General features: G+C 38.9%; 1 pseudogene, 1 gene segment (V, D, J or C) and 1 further gene; 1 reads left to right on the top strand and 2 right to left on the bottom strand.

Moving 5' to 3' along the window:
- Igk (immunoglobulin kappa chain complex) overlaps positions 1-22,413 on the bottom strand; it is a 3,171,119-nt gene that overhangs the window by 1,181,023 nt on the left and 1,967,683 nt on the right.
- Positions 840-1,364, top strand: Igkv4-57-1 (immunoglobulin kappa variable 4-57-1). The segment is given in 2 exon segments: positions 840-888; positions 1,082-1,364. Coding segments are annotated over 2 exon segments (332 nt in total).
- On the bottom strand, positions 21,716-21,993 carry Igkv13-57-2 (immunoglobulin kappa variable 13-57-2; annotated as a pseudogene). The gene is given in 1 exon segment: positions 21,716-21,993. A coding segment is annotated over 1 exon segment (278 nt).

Here is a 22,413-nt window from a genome sequence, read left to right as displayed (position 1 = left end):
AGACTAGGATACTATCAATATTTAATAACTAAAATGTAATTTATTTGAAAAGTGCTCTCAGATATTCTCAGATAACAAATAGAACATGAATCAAACAGTTTCAGGGCACAGTGCATACTAAGAATGGTGATTATTCAGAGTAGTTTTAGATGAGTGCATCTTCATGAATATTCTCCCATATTCTCTTAAATCCAGCAGAACCATTGTTTCCATTGATTTCCTTGGGGGAGTTATTTTTCCTATCCTTCTAGGGATGGCATCAGTGCTTGACAATTGCAGAGATGTCTCTAAGCTCACCTTGGCTCCAATCACATCTGGATGCTATTTTTCCATTAGCTTTGTGGGAATGACCATCTGAACAATTAGGAGTGAGTAGATGAGGTGTCTAGTGAGCAGTATTCAGGAAAACAAGAAACACATAACGCTCTCTGTGATCATTATAAACAGTCATTCTTGATACTACTTTATCATGGGAGAAATATATATTAAACTTCTGAATTGATTATGCCTTGTTTAGTATATCAAATTCATCTTGCCTGTAGGGAAAATATATAGATAATACTATAGGACAAGGATTTTCCTCCTAAAAAGGAAGAACAACAAAACAGAAATTTTCTTCTTCATCAGTGTAGTGACTACAAATAAGTACATATTTTCCTGGTTTAACCTGGTTTGCCTTAGTTAAGAGACCATGTGTTTATAAGCCAAGAACTGCGTAGCCTATATCTGGATATTTGCATACTTCATCTTCAGTAGCCACAAATATCTCACAGTTGTTTTAAAGTGATGTACTTATGAGAAGAGAAGTAATTAGCCAGGGAACAAAATTCAAATACACAATGGATTTTCTGGTGCAGATTTTCAGCTTCTTGCTAATCAGTGCCTCAGGTAACAGAGAGCAGAGAGTCTGAGATCAGAATTCAACCAAAATTCTTTCCCCTGGGAAAATTGAGACTAAAATTTACTTTTTTCTTTTTCTTTCTCCTGAATGTAGTGTGGTATAAAATTATTTTTGTATCTCTATTTCTACTAACCCTTTTCTCTCTATGTTGCTTTTTTTCTAGTTGCAATGTCCAGAGGAGAAAATGTGCTCACCCAGTCTCCAGCAATCATGTCTGCATCTCCAGGGGAAAAGGTCACCATGACCTGCAGGGCCAGCTCAAGTGTAAGTTCCAGTTACTTGCACTGGTACCAGCAGAAGTCAGGTGCCTCCCCCAAACTCTGGATTTATAGCACATCCAACTTGGCTTCTGGAGTCCCTGCTCGCTTCAGTGGCAGTGGGTCTGGGACCTCTTACTCTCTCACAATCAGCAGTGTGGAGGCTGAAGATGCTGCCACTTATTACTGCCAGCAGTACAGTGGTTACCCACTCACACAGTGCTACAGACTGGAACAAAAACCCTCTAAGTCCTTAGGGCCCAGCTACTTCCTTCTAGAGAAAAACTGTGGCCAGTGATTTGATTGCAGTAGTCCACACAGGGTGTTCTGCTTTAGAATGTCCTTTGCATCTTTGGATAACTGTCTCTATAATATTCAACTGTACTTCAGCACTTTTCTCAAATAATCTACTTTGCCAGTATTTTTTTTCTCAATTTTTGTTCTGTTTGTTGAAGACAAGTGTGTCATGAACTCCTCTTCACCTATTTTACTAGTGGTCCCCATGTACCTTAACATCTATTTTCTGCTACTTTCACTGATTTTAGAATCTTCTTGGTGGTTTTTCTTCAGCATAGCCATTTACTCACAATAAACTGCTGTTGTTATCCTACAAAAATAGTATTCACCATTATCTGATTTCTGATTTTTATTAGCAGACCTTTTCCACTAAATTGTCCTGTTAATTAGTGCTTGAAAGATTTTCTCTCCAAACAAAAAGAAAACAAAAAGCTACTGACAATCATGTATATTTTCTTTCTATTCTCATGACAAGTAATTGAAACATTCCACTAACAAACCAAGAAGGCAATAGAGAACTAATAAATGAACATTAATTTTTCTTTATATCTATCTATCTATCTATCTATCTATCTATCTTTGAATCCATTCATGTGTGTGTACCTTAGTGCAAATAATTAATTTCATAAGGAAATTTTATGATTCTAAATGGAGAAACACAAATTATTTAAAATATTTATATGTACAATTACATTTAAATTTAAATGACAATAACAGGAATAATTATGTAATAGTTTATTTTCAATTTTCTAATTTTAGGTGTTTGGTATGAAATCCATCAGACATTGTTACCTGCCTCCATGTCTGCATCTCTAGGAGAAAGTGTCACCATCACAGAAAGTGTCAAGATATTAATGTGTATTTAGCGCTATACATACATATATATATAAATTTGTCATGATAGCTTTTTCAAAATCAGCAGTTTGATATTTAGTCTTAACAAAGAAAGGACTGTATAAAGAGGATCAGGGGCTTCTGAGCAGCCCTGACCACACTGAAGAACACTGATTCAGGCAAAATCTGTACACATATAAATCAAAAAGGAAACCCTTCTACATTTATGTATAGTTCCTTTAGCTAGGAAACATTCTGGATCAAAAATTTTGGAGGTGGGTGGGTGGCCCTATCTATCCACTGGGGACCATGTATATGTACTGGAGGTGGTCTCTTCAGGTTTGATCTCATTGTTGCATATTTTGGATATGTTCATCAATGTTGCATCCTGGAAGCATCTAATATCATAGGTCCCTGGGACTTTCTGGAGGTTCCACCAACCTCAATCATGGCAGCTCCATACTTTTAATTATTCTCATGGCCCTCTGGGCTTCTTTATTGTCTCCATCCATTCCTCATCCTCCCCCTCTTCTTACCTCCAACCCAGGTTCCTCCTTTAATCTGCCTCCCATGAATAAGTTGTTCACACTTCTAAGTGAGATTGGAGCATCTGCAATTGGACTCTGTTAAATTTCAAACTGTCTTTGAGTTGTTAATTTTTTATTGGTTATTTTATTTAATTACATTTCAAATGTTATCCCTTTTCCTGGTTTCTCCTCCACAAATTCCTTATACCATATCCCTCCCACCTGCTTCTTTGAGGGAGCTCCCCCAACAACCCACCCACTCCTGCCTCATCACCCTATCATTTCTATACTTTAGGGCATTGAGTGTCTACAGGACCAATGGTCTCTGCTGCCATTGAAGCCCAACAAAGCCATCCTCTGCTACATAAGCAGGTGCATCCATGGGTCCATCCATGTATACTCTTTAATTGATGGTTTAGTCCCTGGGAGCTCTGACGGATCTGGTTGTTTGATACTGTTGTTCTTCCTAAAGGGCTGCAAAATCTCTCAGGTCCTTCCATCCTTCCCCTAACTCCTCCATTGGTGTCTGTGTGTCCAGTCTAATGGTTGGATGCAAGCATTCACATCTGTATTGGTCAGGCACTTGCAGAGCCTCTCAGGGTACAGCCATACCAGGTTCCTGTCAGCAAGTACTTCTTGGCATCAGCAATTGGGTCTAGGTTTGTTATGAATTGTATTATGGGTATTCTGTACTTTTGGCTAATATCCACTTATCTGTGAATACATAGTGTTCATGTCCATTTGGGTCGGGGTTACCTCACTCAGGAAGATATTTTCCAGTTCAATCCATCTTCCTGGATGAAGTCAATTTGAGGAGACTCTGACATTGTGAATGGTTACATTAGGAGCTGGAACAGATTTTATGTTGGTAGAATACAGCAAGGAAAATACAAAATCCAATAGTTAAATGGGCATTTGTTAAAGATGTCCTTCATTTTTTTTTTCAAGACAATGGCTATGTCAAGAGGGAACAGATGGCAGGGTCAGTAGTCTGAGGCATCTACAGAACACCAGGGTTAAGTATGTGCAAAAGTATCTCATGATATTTTGATGAGAAGTCAAGAAAGTTAGCCATGGAAAAGATCTTAAGGAGCAGGTGCCAGGCTCTGAACTCCTCTGCAGGCTTCTGTTGAAAAGAAAAACAGGATTCCATAAAATGTTTGAGATTCACCAATGTTGACTGCAATGTGGAAGAGTCAAGGACTGAGGATAAATCCCATGAGGCACAGTTTGCAACCTGTGGTTGAAAGCACCTCCCGAAACACAGCACTATAGTGGGACTTTCTCAGACCTACCACATGTGTAAATAAGACAGAGAGGGTGCTAATAAGCTGTCACTGGAACATACTGGAAGCTACCATTCAAGCTTAACCCAAATGCCCAGCCTTTGATCTGCCATGTGATTAGATCTATATATCTCTGCTTAGGCCCCATTCATGTCTGTTCCCCTCCATGTCTACTATCAATTTTCTTACTTCTGCTTTCTTCTTTCTAGATCAGTCTGTCAGCCTGGAAGTTCTGACCCCTGCTTCTTTCCCCAGCTCTTGGTCATAAGATCTTTACTATAAACAATCAGCTGCATCACAACATCTGATACATCTCTTTGGTTATCTAAGACTTTGAGGATTGTTACACATATGAACCTAGTGAAAGGCCATAAATATGAAATAGCAAAATTTTGCCAGTAATTAGCTAGTTGGTACAGAAAGTTACAATTGAAATTCTAGGAATGCACAGAATAGGCTCATTCCTGTAGACAAGCAGGACCCACAGTAGGGGCATAAAGACACTAACCCACTCACAAATCTCTCATCCCAAAATTGTTCCTGTTTAAAAACAATCCTGGAACAAAGATGGAACAGAGACTCAAGGGAATGAATAACCAATAACTGGCCCAACTTGAAATCTATCTCACTGGTAAATGCCAATCCCTGACACTATTAATGATACTCTGTTATGCTTGCAGGTAGGGCCTAGGATAACTGTCCTTGAGAGGTTCTACCCAACCCACAGCCAAATATTGGACTGAGGTTGGCGACTATTATGGAATAGTTGGGGGAAGAATTGAAAGCCCTGAAAGGGTAGGAATTCCACAGGAAGTCCAACAGTCAATTAACCTGGACCCTTGGCTGATTTCAGACACTTAGCCACCAACAAAGAGCATACACAGGGTGGACCATGGAACCTGGCCTTGTTTGGTCACAGTGGACTTGATATGCGAGGGTGGTTGATATCCAGGAGTGCTACCCTTTTCAGAAAACAAGGGGAGGGGAAGGAGTGAGAGACTGTGAGAGTATACTTGGAAGGGGGGCAGAATTTGGGATTTAAGCAAATACATTAATTAATTTAAAAATAAAATACCAAGAAATACCTTTACAAAATGTGAAGAAAGGTTATCAGAACATGGCATAGTTGTGTGAAGGAGATTTCTCTTCCATTTCTCACATGGAAATAGTTATGCTTCAGTGTTTAAGGACATATAGCCTCATCATCACACATGGAATGAGACAGAAGATGAGTGGCTCCTTTGTAATAGTCTGCGATGTTGTAAGTGCAGTAAGGATACAAAGATTCTGTCTTTAATGGTGGCATTTTAGACCCAGGAGAAACTCATCCTCTCTTGGGTGTCAGTCTCTTTCTAATTATGTGATGTGATTTCTATTTCTGAGAAGAGCCTAGCAAGGTTTCATTCACCATGTTGTGACAATTTCAAAGATTTACCAACAAAGACTGATAGATGAGAGTACACAATTTTGTATGCCCAGCCTCTAATTCTGTCAGTTAAGTAAATCGCTCTTCTTAACAGTGTAGATAGTTGCATATGCACCTAGAGACACGAGCTCTGGGGGGTACTGATTAGATCATATTGTTGTTCCACCTATACGGTTGCAGACCCCTCAGCTCCTTGGGTACTTTCTCTAGCTCACTGTGCTCCATCCTATAGGTGACTGTGAGCAACCACTTCTGTATTTGCCAGGCACTGGCAAAGCCTCACATGAGACAGCTATATGAGGGTCCTTTCATCAAAATCTTGCTGGCATATGCACTAGTGTCTGCGTTTGGTGGCTGATTATGGGATGGACCCCCAGGTGGGGCAGTCTCTGGATGGTTCATCCTTTGTCTTAGCCCCAAACTTTGTCTCTGCAACTCCTTCCAGGGGTATTTTATTCCCTATTCAAGGGAGAAATGAAATATCCATGCGTTGGTCTTCCTTCTTGATTTTCTTGTGTTTTGCAAATTGTATCTTTGGTATTCTATGTTCCTGAGCTAATATCCACTTATAAGTGAGTGCATATCAAGAGACTTCTTTTGTGATTGGGTTACCTCACTCAGGATGATATCCTCCAGATACATCCATTTCCCCAAGAATTTCATAAATTCATTGTTTTTAATAGCTGAGTAGTACTCCATTGTGTAAATATACCATATTTTCTGTATTCATTCCTCTGTTGAGGGACATCTGGGTTTTTTCCAGCTTCTGGCTATTATAAGTAGGGCTGCTATGAACATAGTGGAGCATGTGTCCTTATTACCAGTTGGAACATCTTTTGGTTATATGTCCAGGAGAGGTATTGCTGGATCTACCGGTAGTACTATTTTGGCCATCATTCAGAAGAGATGCCCCTTGGTGTAGCAAACTTTATATGCGAACAGTACAGGTGAATAGTGAGTGGGTAGGGGAGCAGGGTTGGGAGAGGGTATAGGGAACTTTTGGGATAGCATTTGAAATGTAAATGAAGAAAATATCTAATAAAAATGCCAGGGCACTCCTGTGCAGTCAGCTTGTGAGGCAGAAATGCCAAAAAGCTGCTCATGAGAAATGAATTTCTAGGATTCTCCTCCTGGAAGTCTGACGAAAGTCAGCTCTCCAGTTTGGGTCAGTTTGACAGGTGAAAAGCCTGGATAAGAGTTCCATGGAAATTCCCCTCCCAGAGTTTTGGCATTTTCCCCTAACCCATAATAATCAAATTTCCATTGAGTTAGTCTAATGTATAGATTCACGTACACTCTATTAAGCATTAATTATAGTAAATGCCTTTTAAGATTGTATTATAACATAGCTAAAGCCTTTTCCCAGTGTTCTTAGATTCCAGATAGCAGCAAGGAGTTTAACCTATTAAGTAACTAATTAAGCACTACCATAAAAGAATAAAGCACTAGCCATTAACTCAGTTGTCTACAGTAAGAGACTAAAATTCTCACTAAGATAAACAAGGCCTAGAGATTTTTGGGGTCAGTGACACTACATTATCCTTGAGGCGTGTCAAGAGTTAACAACCCTGGTGCTATTAACACTAAGTGTAAAACTCTTGCCTGGCAGAAGGTGCTAATCTCTAGTGTAAACATTTATCTGGTCCCTACATATTCCCTTTGAAGTCACTCCCCTTGCATCTGTGCTAATCTCTAGTGTTAAACATTCATCTGGTTCCTTTTGAAGTCACTCCTTTTGTACCTGGAAAAATTCAATGTGCCTTATTCTGTTATGATTTGCAATTTACTTTGTATTATAAAAGTCTGAGGCTCGACTGGAACATTACATTCAGTTCCAACACCACCCTTGAGTGTTCGTCTGTTTGTCACCTCATCTGACTCTTTGCCCATCTGCTTAAGAGTTCCCGTTCCACGCAGACACAGGGACCCAGAGGGTCTGCGGCAGTTGGCGCCTTCGAACAGGGACACCCGGGCAGATTAGTCTTTTCTTTCTCTTTCTATTCTTTAGATAGGACCTCATCGTGACCGTGCTGCAGACAGAATGATACGGACATCAGTTAAGAGAAGAGTAAGTTTTTATCATGGGGCAGTCAGAATCAAAAGGGAAAAAATTGTTTCTATCACTGTTTAAGCACATGTTGTCTGGAAGAAGCCTAAAGGTCTCAGATAAATTTTATAATTTCGTGCAAAAAATCAGTTCCTGGTTTCCAGAGGAGGGAAGCTTAACATTGAAGGATTGGAAGCAAGTAGGTAAGATGCTTCCCCCCTCGGAAGGGACTAATATATTAAAAAAAAAACATTTGGCTTGGGAATACGTGAATACCTTGTGCCAAGACCTGACAGACCAATCCATAAGAAAAGTTCCCTACAAGATTATATTAAAGCATGTGTAGATGCCACACCGTCTGTAATGCAGGAGATAGCTTACGCCACAGCAAGGAAAGAAAAGAAATTCGGAACCGGCCACCTTCCTGGTAAGAGCACAGGGGTCCGCCCAGCCCGAGAGGTTTCTGCCTCAGGCCCCGGCGGGGGCCTCCTTGGCTCTGGGACTCCGCAGAGGACAGGCTGCATGGGTGAGGGTGTGGAATACAGAGGCCAGCCGTTTCTGGGAAAGGCGAGAGCCAGAGAGCTTCTGAGGCGGCGCCATCTTCGGCTCCAGACAACAGGCCACCTTCCTGGCCAAAGCAACACACCTTCTGGGAAAGATCCTGTTTTGGCCCTTCATCTTCAGCCAGGAGGAGGTCCAAACACCAGATAACTATGCACCTTCCCTGAAAGAGGAGAGCTTGCCTGCAGAGACTGCTCTGACCACTGAAACTCAGAGGAGAGAGCTAGTCTCCCAAGTCTGCTGATAGAGGGTAACAAAATCAATAGAGGAACAATCTCTAAACAAAGACAACTATAACAACTCCAGAGATTGCCAGATGATGAAAGGTAAACGTAAGAATCCTACTAACAGAAACCAGGACCACTCACCATCATCAGAACCCAGAATGCCCACTTTGCCCAGTCCAGGGCACCCTAAAACACCTGAAAAGGTAGACCTGGATTTAAAAGCATATCTCATGATGATGGTAGAGGACATAAAGAAGGAATTTAATAACTCACTTAAAGAAATACAGGAGAACACTGCTAAAGAGTTACAAGTCCTTAAAGAAAAACAGGAAAACACAACCAAACAGGTAGAAGTCCTTATAGAAAAACAGGAAAACACATCCAAACAGGTGATGGAAATGAACAAAACCATACTAGACCTAAAAAGGGAAGTAGACACAATGAAGAAAACCCGAAGTGAGGCAACCCTGGAGATAGAAACACTAGGAAAGAAATCTGGAACCATAGATGCCAGCATCAGCAACAGAATACAAGAGATGGAAGAGAGAATCTCAAGTGCAGAAGATTCCATAGAGAACATCGACACAACAGTCAAAGAAAATGGAAAATGCAAAAAGATCCTAACTCAAAACATCCAGGAAATCCAGGACACAATGAGAAGACCAAACCTACGCATAATAGAAGTGGATGAGAATGAAGATTTTCAACTCAAAGGACCAGCAAACATCTTCAACAAAATTATTGAAGAAAACTTCCCAAATCCAAAGAAAGAGATGCCCATGAACATACAAGAAGCCTACAGAACTCCAAATAGACTGGACCAGAAAAGAAATTCCTCCCGACACATAATAATCAGAACATCAAATGCACTAAATAAAGATAGAATACTAAAAGCAGTAAGGGAAAAAGGTCAAGTAACATATAAAGTCAAGCCTATCAGAATTACACCAGATTTTTCACCAGAGACTATGAAAGCCAGAAGAGCCTGGACAGATGTTATACAGACACTAAGAGAACACAAATTCCAGCCCAGGCTACTATACCCAGCCAAACTCTCAATTATCATAGATGGAGAAACCAAAGTATTCCACGACAAAACTAAATTCACCCATTATCTCTCCACGAACCCAGCCCTTCAAAGGATAATAACAGAAAAAAACAATACAAGGATGGGAACCACACCCTAGAAAAAACAAGAAGATAATCCCTCAACAAACCTAAAAGAAGACAGCCACAAGAACAGAATGCCAACTTTAACAACAAAAATAACAGGAAGCAACAATTACTTTTCCTTAATATCTCTTAATATCAATGGACTAAACTCCCCAATAAAAAGACATAGACTAACAAACTGGCTACACAAACAAGACCCAACATTTTGCTGCTTACAGGAAACTCATCTCAGAGAAAAAGATAGACACTACCTCAGAATGAAAGGCTGGAAAACAGTTTTCCAAGCAAATGGTATGAAGAAACAAGCTGGAGTAGCCATCCTAATATCTGATAAGATTGACTTCCAACCCAAAGTCATCAAAAAAGACAAGGAGGGGCACTTCATACTCATCAAAGGTAAAATCCTCCAAGAGGAACTCTCAATTCAGAATATCTATGCTCCAAATACAAGGGCAGCCACATTCATTAAAGAAACTTTAGTAAATCTCAAAGCACACATTGCACCTCACACAATAATAGTGGGAGACTTCAACACACCACTTTCACCAACGGACAGATCATGGAAACAGAAACTAAACAGGGACACAGTGAAACTAACAGAAGTAATGAAACAAATGGACTTAACAGATATCTACAGAACATTTTATCCTAAAACAAAAGGATATACCTTCTTCTCAGCACCTCATGGTACCTTCTCTAAAATTGACCACATAATTGGTCACAAAACAAGCCTCAACATATACAAAAATATTGAATTTGTCCCATGCATCCTATCAGATCACCATGGATGAAGGCTGATCTTCAATAACAAAATAAATAATAGAAAGCCAACATTCACGTGGAAACTGAACAACACTCTTCTCAATGATACCTTGGTCAAGGAAGGAATAAAGAAAGAAATTAAGGACTTTTTGGAGTTTAATGAAAATGAAGCCACAACATACCCAAACTTATGGGACACAATGAAAGCATTCCTAAGAGGAAAACTCATAGCTCTGAGTGCCTCCAAAAAGAAATTAGAGAGAGCACACATTAGCAGCTTGACAACACACCTAAAAGGTCTAGAAGAAAAGGAAGCAAATTCACCCAAGAGGAGTAGAAGGCAGGAAATAATCAAACTCAGGGGTGAAATCAACCAAGTGGAAACAAGAAGAACTGTTCAAAGAATCAACCAATCAACGAGCTGGTTCTTTGAAAAAACCAACAAGATAGATAAACCCTTAGCCAGACTCACTAGAGGGCACAGGGAAAGCATCCTAATTAACAAAATCAGAAATGAAAAGGGAGACATAACAACAGATCCTGAAGAAATCCAAAACACCATCAGATCCTTCTACAAAAGGCTATACTCAACAAAACTGGAAAACCTGGATGAAATGGACAAGTTTCTAGACAGATACCAGGTACCAAAGCTAAATCAAGATCAGATTCATGATCTCAACAGTCCTATATCCCCTGAATAAATAGAAGCAGTCATTAATAGTCTCCCAGCCAATAAAAGCCCAGGACCAGAAGGGTTTAGTGCAGAGTTCTATCAGACCTTCAAAGACCTAATTCCAGTTCTTCACAAACTATTCCACAAAATAGAAACGGAAGGCACTCTACCCTACTCATTCTATGAAGCCACAATTACTCTGATACCTAAACCACAAAAAGACCCAACAAAGATAGAGAACTTCAGACCAATTTCCATTATGAATATCGATGCAAAAATCCTCAATAAAGTTCTTGCTAACTGAATCCAAGAACACATCAAAACAATCATCCATCCTGACCAAGTAGGTTTCATCCCAGGGATGCAGGGATGGTTCAATATACGGAAATCCATCAACGTAATCCAGTATATAAACAAACTCAAAGACAAAAAACACATGATCATCTCGTTAGATGCAGAAAAATCATTTGACAAGATCCAACACCCATTCATGATAAAAGTCTTGGAAAGATCAGGAATTCAAGGCCCATGCCTAAACATGATAAAAGCAATCTTCAGCAAACCAATAGCCAACATCAAAGTAAATGGTGAGAAGCTGGAAGCAATCCCACTAAAATCAGGGACTAGACAAGGCTGTCCACTCTCGCCCTACCTATTCAACATTTTACTTGAAGTCCTAGCCAGAGCAATCAGACAACAAAAGGAGATCAAGGGGATACATATTGGAAAGGAAGAAGTCAAAATATCACTTTTTGCAGATGATATGATAATATATATTAGTGACCCTAAAAATTCCACCAGAGAACTCCTAAGCCTGATAAACAGCTTCAGTAAAGTAGCTGGATATAAAATTAACTCAAACAAGTCAATGGCCTTTCTGTACACAAAGGATAAACAGGCTGAGAAAGAAATTAGTGAAACAACACCTTTCTCAATAGTCACAAATAATATAAAATACCTTGGCGTGGCTCTAACTAAGGAAGTGAAGGATCTGTATGATAATTACTTCAAGTCTCTAAAGAAAGAAATTAAAGAAGATCTCAGAAGATGGAAAGATCTCCCATGCTCATGGATTGGCAGGATCAACATTGTAAAAATGGCCATCTTGCAAAAGCAATCTACAGATTCAATGCAATCCCCATCAAAATTCCAACTCAATTCTTCAACAAATTATAAAGGGCAATCGGCAGATTCATCTGGAATAACAAAAAACCTAGGATAGCAAAAACTCTTCTCAAGGATAAAAAAACCTCTGGTGGAATCACCATGCCTGACCTAAAACTGTACTACAGAGCAATTGTGGTCAAAACTGCATGGTACTGGTATAGTGACAGACAAGTAGACCAATGGAACAGAATTGAAGACCCAGAGATGAATCCACACACCTATGGTCACTTCATCTTTGACAAGGGAGCTATTACCATCCAGTGGAAGAAAGACAGCATTTTCAACAAATGGTGCTGGGTTATCATGTAGAAGAATTCAAACTGATCCATTTCTATCTCCTTGTACTAAGGTCAAATCTAAGTGGATTAAGGAACTCCACATAAAACCAGAGACACTGAAACTTATAGAGGAGAAAGTAGGGAAAAGCCTCGAAGATATGGGTACAGGGGAAAAATTCCTGAATAGAACAGCAATGGCTTGTGCTGTAAGATCAAGAATCGATAAATGGGACCTCATAAAATTGCAAAACTTCTGCAAAGCAAAAGACACCCTCAATAAGACAAAAAGGCCACCAACAGATTGGGAAAGGATCTTACCTATCCCAAATCGGATAGGGGACTAATATCCAATATATATAAAGAACTCAAGAAGGTGGACTCCAGAAAATCGAATAACCCCATTAAAAATGGGGCTCAGAGCTGAACAAAGAATTCTCACCAGAGGAATACCGAATGGCAGAGAAGCACCTGAAAAAATGTTCAACATCCTTAATCATCAGGGAAATGCAAATCAAAACAACACTGAGATTCCACTTCACTTTAGTCAGAATGGCTAAGATCAAAAACTCAGGTGACAGCAGATGCTGGCGAGGATGTGGAGAAAGAGGACCACTCCTCCATTTTTGGTGCTATTGCAAGCTTGTACAACCACTCTGGAAATCAGTCTGGTGTTTCCTCAGAAAATTGAACATAGTACTACCAGAGGGTCTCGCAATACCTCTCCTGGGCATATATCCAGAAGATGTCCCAACCGGTAAGAAGGACACATGCTCCACTATGTTCATAGCATCCTAATAATAATAGCCAGAAGCTGGAAAGAACCCAGATGCTCCTCAACAGAGGAATGGGTACAAAAAATGTGGTATATTTACACAATGGAATACTACTCAGCTATTAAAAAGAATGAATTTATGAAATTCCTAGGTAAATGGATGGACCTGGAGGGTATCATCCTGTGTGAAGTAACCCAATCACAAATGAACTCGCACAATATGTACTCACTGATAAGTGGATATTAGCCCAGAAACTTAGGATATCCAAGATATAAGATACAACTTGCCAAACGCATGAAATTCAAGAAGAATGAAGACCAAAGTGTGAACACTTTACCCTTTCTTAGAAATGGGAACAAAACACCCATAGAAGGAGTTACAGAGACAAAATTTGGAAGTGTGACAAAAGGATGGACCAACTAGTGCTTGCCATATGCAGGGATCCTTTCCATAATCAGCTTCCAAATGCTGACACCATTGCATACACTAGCAAGATTTTGCTGAAAGGACCCAGATATAGCTGTCTCTTGTGAGACTATGCGGGGGCCTAGCAAACAAGGAAGTGGATGATCACAGTCAGCTATTGGATGGGTCACACAGCCCCCAATGGAGGAGCTAGAGAAATTACCCAAGGAGCTAAAGGGAACTGCAACCCTATAGGGGGAACAACAATATGAACTAACCAGTACCCGGGAACTCTTGTCTTTAGCTGCATATTTATCAAAAGATGGCCTAGTCGGTCATCACTGCAAAGAGAGGTCCATTGGACTTGCAAACTTTATATGCCCCAGTACAGGGGAACGCCAGGCCAAAAAGGGGCAGTGGGTGGGTAGGGGACTGGGGGGGTGGGTATGGGGGATCTTTGGGATAGCATTGAAAATGTAAACAAGCAAAATACCTAATTAAAAAAAAAAAGAAAAGAAAAGAAATTCGGTGCTACATGTGGAATTACATGTTTTGGTTGTAAAAAACCGGGACACCTGAGAAAAGATTGTAAGAATCTCTCAGGAAATAAGAAAAATGTTCCTTCGGTTCCCTGCCCACGATGTGGCAAAGGAAGGCATTGGAGAAATGATTGTAAATCAAATTTTCACAAGGATGGTACTCCACTCACTAAAAAAGCAGGTAAGGCAAAAAACTAAAGGGGCAGTCTCTTAGCCCCGTTCAGAAACTGTGGAGATCATTATAGGACACAGCTCCAGTTATAAGAAAAATCTTCAAGTTGTAGATTCTGATACTTTAGGTAAAATTTAAAGTTATGGTTAAATTATGGTCAAAGTATAAAAAGAGACTTCAAAAAAGTCAAAATATAGGTCACTTCTTACTGTTACCTTATTTACAATTTCCCAATCCTACATTGTGCTAAAAATTCGTAGAAAAGGCTTTATTGAAAGTTAAGTCATCTCCTAAAACATATATAATTCATTCAGTAAATGGTATTTTTGTTGGTTGCAGAAAATAGCGTTTTTGCGGATAGCTACAAAATATATGACTAAGTGTGGACTGATGATGGCTTCAAAAAGATTCAGCATGGTAAACTTTTAGGCTATTTGAGACATAGTGTATAGAGATTGTGTGTTTTCTCAAAAATTTGCCCTCAGATTAAATAAATTAGAAGTTTGGATGCTTGCCAGAAGCTGTTAGAAAATTTTGGATTTTAATCTTGGTTTGGCAAGCTGCCTCTTACAAGCAGGAAAGAAAAGAAGGGATAAAAGAAAATGGATTTTAAAATTCTCCCAGGGACAGAGAGAAATCAGGGGACGCCCTGCTTTATTCTCTCTGGCCCCTACAGGAGAAATTCTCTACCCTCTTTAAATTGTCTAACGTTTGGTGCACCAATCATGTCAATTCATGTATGTCTTTTGTTTTGTTGTCTGGATGATTGTGTCGTTGTCTGAATGACTGTTTTATGTTTCATGTTGAAAAAAATAAAACAAAAATAAATGGTTAAAACTTTACCTGCTGATTCACTCTCAGTTTGCACAAAGGAGGCTGAGAGTGAGCCTTCACTTTAGCCAAAAATCAAGCACACCAATAAAGGTACTACTAAAAAACTTGTTTTTAAAGAAAAGGAATCTGCAACCTCTTAGTTCTAAGGCAAATAAGCTAATGGTTGTTTTTTCCTAAAACTTTTTCTGCAAGTTTGTGATTATTGTGTTTAGCAAATAACAAATTGCTTTTTTAATCTTATAAGTATAGCTATAAAAGCTAAAATTCTTTGATTGATCTAAATTTATAAGATTCATGTAGCCACTTCATTTGGTTTTTGATTGGTCTTAAAGGTATAAATATGATCTGCATATCTTAGTCATAGAGAATTGGCTTATAAGTTATTTGGGTATGATTAAAAAGATGTAACACTGGTTACAAAGTTAGCTTAAAAGTAGTAGCTCACAGATAGAGTCATTTTCAAACAAAAGCACCTGGCATAAACCAGCTCAGAGAACTAGTCCTCTAAAGATACTTCTAAATTGAGATAACATTTTGTGTAATTCTTATCCTAAAAGGTAGACTTATAGAGATAAAATTTTAAAACAATGTCTCTTTAATGGAACATTAAAATTTAAACTGTCGAGGAATGGATACAGAAAATGTGGTACATCTACACAATGGAGTACTACTCAGCTATTAAAAAGAATGAATTTATGAAATTCCTAGCCAAATGGATGGACCTGGAGGGCATCATCCTTAGTGTGGTAACACATTCACAAAGGAACTCACACAATATGTACTCACTGATAAGTGGATATTAGCCCAAAACCTAAGATACCCAAGATATAAGATACAATTTCCTAAACACATGAAACTCAAGAAAAATGAAGACTGAAGTGTGAACACTATGCCCCTCCTTAGAAGTGGGAACAAAACACCCTTGGAAGGAGTTACAGAGACAAAGTTTGGAGCTGAGATAAAAGGATGGACCATGTAGACACTACCATATCCGGGGATCCATCCCATAATCAGCTCCCAAATGCTGACACCATTGCATACACTAGCAAGATTATGCTGAAAGGACCCTGATATAGCTGTCTCTTGTCAGAGTATGCCTGGGACTAGCAAACATAGAAGTGGATGCTCACAGTCGGCTATTGGATGGATCACATGGCCCCCAATGAAGGAGCTTGAGAAAGTACCAAAGAAGCTAAAGGGATCTGCAATCCTATAGGTGGAACAACATTATGAACTAACCAGTACCCCGGAGCTCTTGACATTAGCTGCATATGTATCAAAAGATGGCCTAGTCGGCCATCACTGGAAAGAGAGGCCCATTGGACACGCAAACTTTATATGCCCCAGAACAGGGGAACGCCAGGGCCATAAAAGGGGAGTGGGTGGGTAGGGGAGAGGGGGTGGGTGGCTATGGGGGACTTTTGGTATAGCATTGCAAATGTAAATGAGCGAAATACCTAATAAAAAATGGAAAAAAAAATTTAAACTGTCATACATTAATGAATTGACAGTCAAATTTTGTAACATGGTAGTGATGTTTTTAGTATTGATTTTAAGGAAAATAAATTGTTTAAAATTGGGTCTTACTTACCAAAAGTTATAGATATATTCTAATAGTGCAACAGAAACTTAAACATTATGATTAAAATTGCCAGTGTCCCATTGACTGCAGTTTGCAGTTTGATCAAAAGCTTAAGATTTTTAACTCACCCATAATTAAGATTGTTACAAGAGAAATCATCTTATAAGAATGCTAATGCTGCTCACTTGGACCATTCAGTCATACAAGGCAAGGCAGAGTTAACTAGATTTATTTGTCTTTGTGCAGAAATTAGACCCTCACACAATCTGTTTGACAATGGCTGTGGCCTTGCAGGACCATAAAAGGTCATAAAAGAAAATGTTTAAGGTATAAGTCATCTTAAGAAAGATTGTCCAAATTCAGAGGCATGGACAGACAGTTAAATTGCTCCTCTAGAATCTGTCCTCATTACAGGAGGGCCAAGATGCTTAATTCCTGTCTTTTAACTAACTGTGTAGATCCTAATTTAAATAAGGAATCTACTGTTATGATTTTGTTAAAAATATCTGCTTATGCTTTGCTGCCTGTAGAGTTGAAAAATGATCCTTGGTTTAAAAATTCTAAATTGCAAACTTTAAAAAGACTAAACGAACTTATTAGACCTAAGAGATTTGTAGCAGCACTGATCTTGTGAATTGCTGCTTTAATTGCAATTTTAACTTCCTTTACATTATTCACCACAGCTTTAGTTCAACAAACCGTTCATTTTGTTAATGACATGCATAAGAATATCTCTGTAGCCTTGTCAGAGTTGTATTTTATAGATAAAAAACTGAAATCAAAGGTTAATGCCCTAGAAGAAGTCGTGCTGGACATAGGGCAAGATATTGCTAATATCAAGACCAGGTTAGCTACTAAATGTCATGCTTCTTTCCAGTAAATTTGTGTCACTCCCCTACCTTATAATACAACTACTGAGTGGCTTAAGACGAAAACACATTTACAGGAGATTTGGAAAGATACTGATATTTCTCATGACTTAGAACAGCTAAAGGTTAAATTTTAAGTTTCTGCCTGCTTCAGCACAGATAATTAAAATATGTGCTGTAGATGGTGTTTTAAAATGTTGAAGATTGCCTGGAAAAGACCTCTTAAAGCATTGCCACGTTAGATTTCTATCCCAGGTAAATTATAGATCTTATACAAAAATAATTGGCCATATAATCTCATTCTTTACATCATCAAAACAGTAATGGCTTAAGATAATGATTTGGTATTTTAAATAAATAAATAAATAAATGTGCAGGTCATATTGCAAAGATTTGCTCTCAGTGTCCTCAGTTTCTACCTGTTCCACATATTGGTGTTAAATCTCGAGGACTTATACTTAATCAATTATTTCAAATGGATACTCATTTTTGATTTTAGAAAAATAAAAATATGTGGAACTTTAAATCTATATCTTCTTAATCTAAATGCCAAAAATCTCTCTGAGTGTCTATGGCACCCTACAATCAAATATACTCATGAGATGAAGGGATCCACTTATTGGCACATGGCATGATCCTGTTCAGATACTTAATATGGGGAAAGGGGGCAATATTTCTGTTCTTTCCACAGAATGCTACAAGAGTGTGATAGCTCCCAGAATGATTCATGTGACAGTAAAAATTTCAGATATTACTAATAGCCATCTGGACACTTGGAACATTGATGAATTGGCTAGAGATTTGAAAAAAAAAAAAAAGCTTAAGTGCAATGAACCCCCTGGATTGGGTTCAATATATAATGCTACTTGTTATTATTTTTGGCATTACTTTATTAGTAATCATTGTGTTTCCACTCATCTTTAGAGTGCTCCTGACATCTGTAGCTACGACGACGCGGGACATCCTGGAACTTCGGCTGAGAAATAAAGATAAACTATTAAAAATTAAAAAGGGAGAGATGCCAGGGCACTCTGGCAGAAGGTGCTAATCTCTAGTGTAAACATTTATCTGGTCCCTACAAATTCCCTTTGAAGTCACTCCCCTTGCATCTGTGCTAATCTCTAGTGTTAAACATTTATCTGGTTCCTTTTGAAGTCACTCCTTTTGCACCTGGAAAAATTCAATGTGCCTTATTCTGTTATGATTTGCAATTTACTCTGTATTATAAAAGTCTGAGGCTCGACTGGAACATTACATTCAGATCCAACACCACCCTTGCGTGTTTGTCTGTTTGTCACCCCATCCGACTCTTTGCCCACCTGCTGAAGAGTTCTCGTTCCAAGCAGACACAGGGACCCAGAGGGTCTGCAGCAAAAAATAGTGTGGATAGTTGTAAGTATTATAATAAAGCAAGAATAAGAGAATTTTTATGCAGAGATATAGGGCATAGGAATATAGTGAGTGTTGATTTTGTGCTTCCTCGTTTTGGAATTACAGGACTTTCCAATATCCTATCCATATTCTAGGAACTATTCCATATGTAAAGATTCAGCAAATTCTTAATATAAAATAAAACCACTTTAGGAAGCTTGTATCCAGTACAAATTAATAAGGGGAAAAACCAGAAGGGTGTAAAATGATTCTATGGAGTACTTTAAGAATAAATTAGTAACAGAATTAAGTGGAATAGTATATAATCATGAGTCAAGATAGAAAATGAATACCAAAAAGAATGAATTTATGAAATTCCTAGGCAAATGGATGGACCTGGAGGGCATCATCCTGAGTGAAGTAACACATTCACAAAGGAACTCACACAATATGTACTCACTGATAAGTGGATATTAGCCCCAAACCTAGGATACCCAAGATATAAAATACAATTTGCTAAACACATGAAACTCAAGAAGAATGAAGACTGAAGTGTGGACACTACCCCCCTCCTTAGAATTGGGAACAAAACACCCATGGAAGGAGTTACAAAGACAAAGTTTGGAGATGAGATGAAAGCATGGACCATGTAGAGACTGCCATATCCAGGCATCCACCCCATAATCAGCATCCAAACGCTGACACCATTGCATATACTAGCAAGATTTTATGGAAAGGACCCAGATGTAGCTGTCTCTTGTGAGACTATGCTGGGGCCTAGCAAACACAGAAGTGGATGCTCACAGTCAGCTAATGGATGGATCACAGGGCTCCCAATGGAGGAGCTAGAGAAAGTACCCAAGGAGCTAAAGGGATCTGCAACCCTATAGGTGGAACAACATTATGAACTAACCAGTACCCTGGAGCTCTTGACTCTAGCTGCATATGTTTCAAAAGATGGCCTAGTCGGCCATCACTGGAAAGAGAGGCCCATTGGACACGCAAACTTTATATGCCCCAGTACAGGGGAACGCCAGGGCCAAAAAGGGGGAGTGGGAGGGTAGGGGAGTGGGGGTGGGTAGGTATGGGGGAATTTTGGTATAGCATTGGAAATGTAAATGAGCTAAATACCTAATAAAAATGGAAAAAATAAATAAATTTAAAAAAAAAGAAAAAAAAAGAAAATGAATACCTATAAATTTATATATATATATATATATATATATATATATATATATATATATATATATATATATATATTTACATCTAAATAAAATAGATAATAAGTTTTTTAAAAAAAAAAAGAATAAATTAGTGTTGGGGTTGCCATCCCACTGTCATATCCCTGATTCATAATTGATAATGTCTGAAAGAACTGTAGGAATGGAAATGGGGAAGTCTGAGGAAAGAAGGACCAGCATCAGGAACAAAGGAACAAACACAGTATGTACTCACTCATAAATGGGTTTTAGGCCAAAAGCTCAGAATACCCAAAATACAATTCACAGGCCACATGAAGATCAGGAAGAAGGAAGGCCAAAGTGTGGGTGCTTCAGTCCTTCTTAGAAGGGGTAACAAAGTACAGGAGCAAATACAGAGACCAAGTGTGTATCAGAGACTGAAAGAAAGGCCATCCAGAGACTTCCCCACCTGGAGATCCATCCCATATGCAGACACCAAACCCAGACACTACTGTGGATGCCAGGAAGTGCATACTGACGGGAGCCCAATATAGCAATCTACTGAGAGGTTCTGCCAGAGCCTGAAAAATACAGAGGTAGATGCTCACAGCCAAGCATTGGACTGAGCACATTTTCCCATTGGAGGAGTTAAAGTTCTGAAGGAGCTCAAGGGGTTTGCAACCCCATTGGAGGAAAAACAATATCAACAATCCAGAACTCCCAGGGTCTAAACCACCAACCAATGAGTACACATGATGTGACCCATGACTCCCGTTTTATATGTAGCAAAGGATGGTCTTGTTGGACATCAATGTGATAAGAGGCCCTTGATCCTGTGATGAATCGATGCCCCAATATATGAGAATGTGAGGGCTGGGAGGAAGGAGTGGGTTAGTGGGTAGGGGCACCCCCTCATAGAATCAAGGGGAGGGGTGTGATAGGGTTTTTTGGGTTGGGGAACACCGAGAAATGGGATAACATTTGAAATGTAAATAAAGAAAATTTCCAATAAAAAATAAAGAATATTTTTGAATATTTTTTGGAAATGGTTGATATCTTTTCAATTTTTTGTACTCTTATAAACTAAACACAATTGATATAGTCAGTTAGAATCATCTTAAAAGTATTATCTTTTTTCTGCTTTATTAAATTATATATTTTAGTCATTTACATTTCAAATGCTATCCCCAAAGTCCCCTATATCCTCCCCCTGCCTTGCTCCCCAACCCACCCATTCCTGCTTCCTGGCACTGGCATTCCCTTGCATTGTACTTGGGCATATGAATTGTATTAAATGTATTATCATGTATCATGTTTAATTTATCACCTTAAACACATCCTGTGAAATTCTGTCACAACTGTGCTGCAGGTACTAAAGAAGAAAAAGAGAAACTAATGGTCAAAGAAGATTGTGTGTGCCTCTGAACACTAAGTGCACAGTAACTTTCATAGCCTGACTGTATCTGAGAAATAATATTAGTAGGTGGAAACAAGATAGGCAGCTGGGAATTCTGCTGCATTCTTTGGTAGTTTATGTCATGGCTTGTTTCATTGTGGTAGACAACAAAACAAAATACTAAAATACTGTTGACAGTAATAAGTAGCTATATCTTCAGGCTACAGGTTGCTAATGGTAAAAGTAAAATCTTTCCCAAAACCACTGCCACTGATCCTTGAAGAAACTCCTCATTCCACACTGATAGGATGGTATATTAGAAGTTTATGAACATTCCGTAGTTTCTACTGACATCAGGCTAACCAATCATTAATACCCTTATATGGCCTGCAGGTAAGGATGACTCTGTCTCCTAGAGATGCAGACAAGGATGGTGATTGTGTCATGCTGATGTCACATACCAGGCCTGTCATTGGAAACATACAAACAATATATATGGTTAATCATGATAGAACTGACTTCTCTGAAATTCCAGTTAGCACTGATTACAAAGGGTCAAATGACTTCCCTTGACATCCTTCCTTACCCTGGAATCAGAATAGTAAGATCAGCAGAAGCTGAGAGGGAGACATCATGTCTGTGCTGTGACCTGACATTGACTGACTCCTAGACAGGGTGTGACCAGACTATTAAGAAGTTCTGAATGATATTACTGTGTCTTGTGAGGTTATACCAATGCCTGGAAAATACAGAATTGGATGCTTACAGTCATGTATTGGATGGAGCACAGGGCCCCCAATGAAGGAGCTAGAGAAAATCCACAAGGAGCTGAAGGGATCTGCAACCCTATAGGTGGGAAAAAATATGAACTAACC

This window comes from Mus musculus, chromosome 6 (genome assembly GCF_000001635.26).
Source record: "Mus musculus strain C57BL/6J chromosome 6, GRCm38.p6 C57BL/6J".
Classification (NCBI taxonomy): Eukaryota; Metazoa; Chordata; class Mammalia; order Rodentia; family Muridae; genus Mus; species Mus musculus.
The sequence above is the reverse complement of the archived record's forward strand: the minus strand, read 5'-3'. Positions and strand labels throughout refer to the sequence as shown.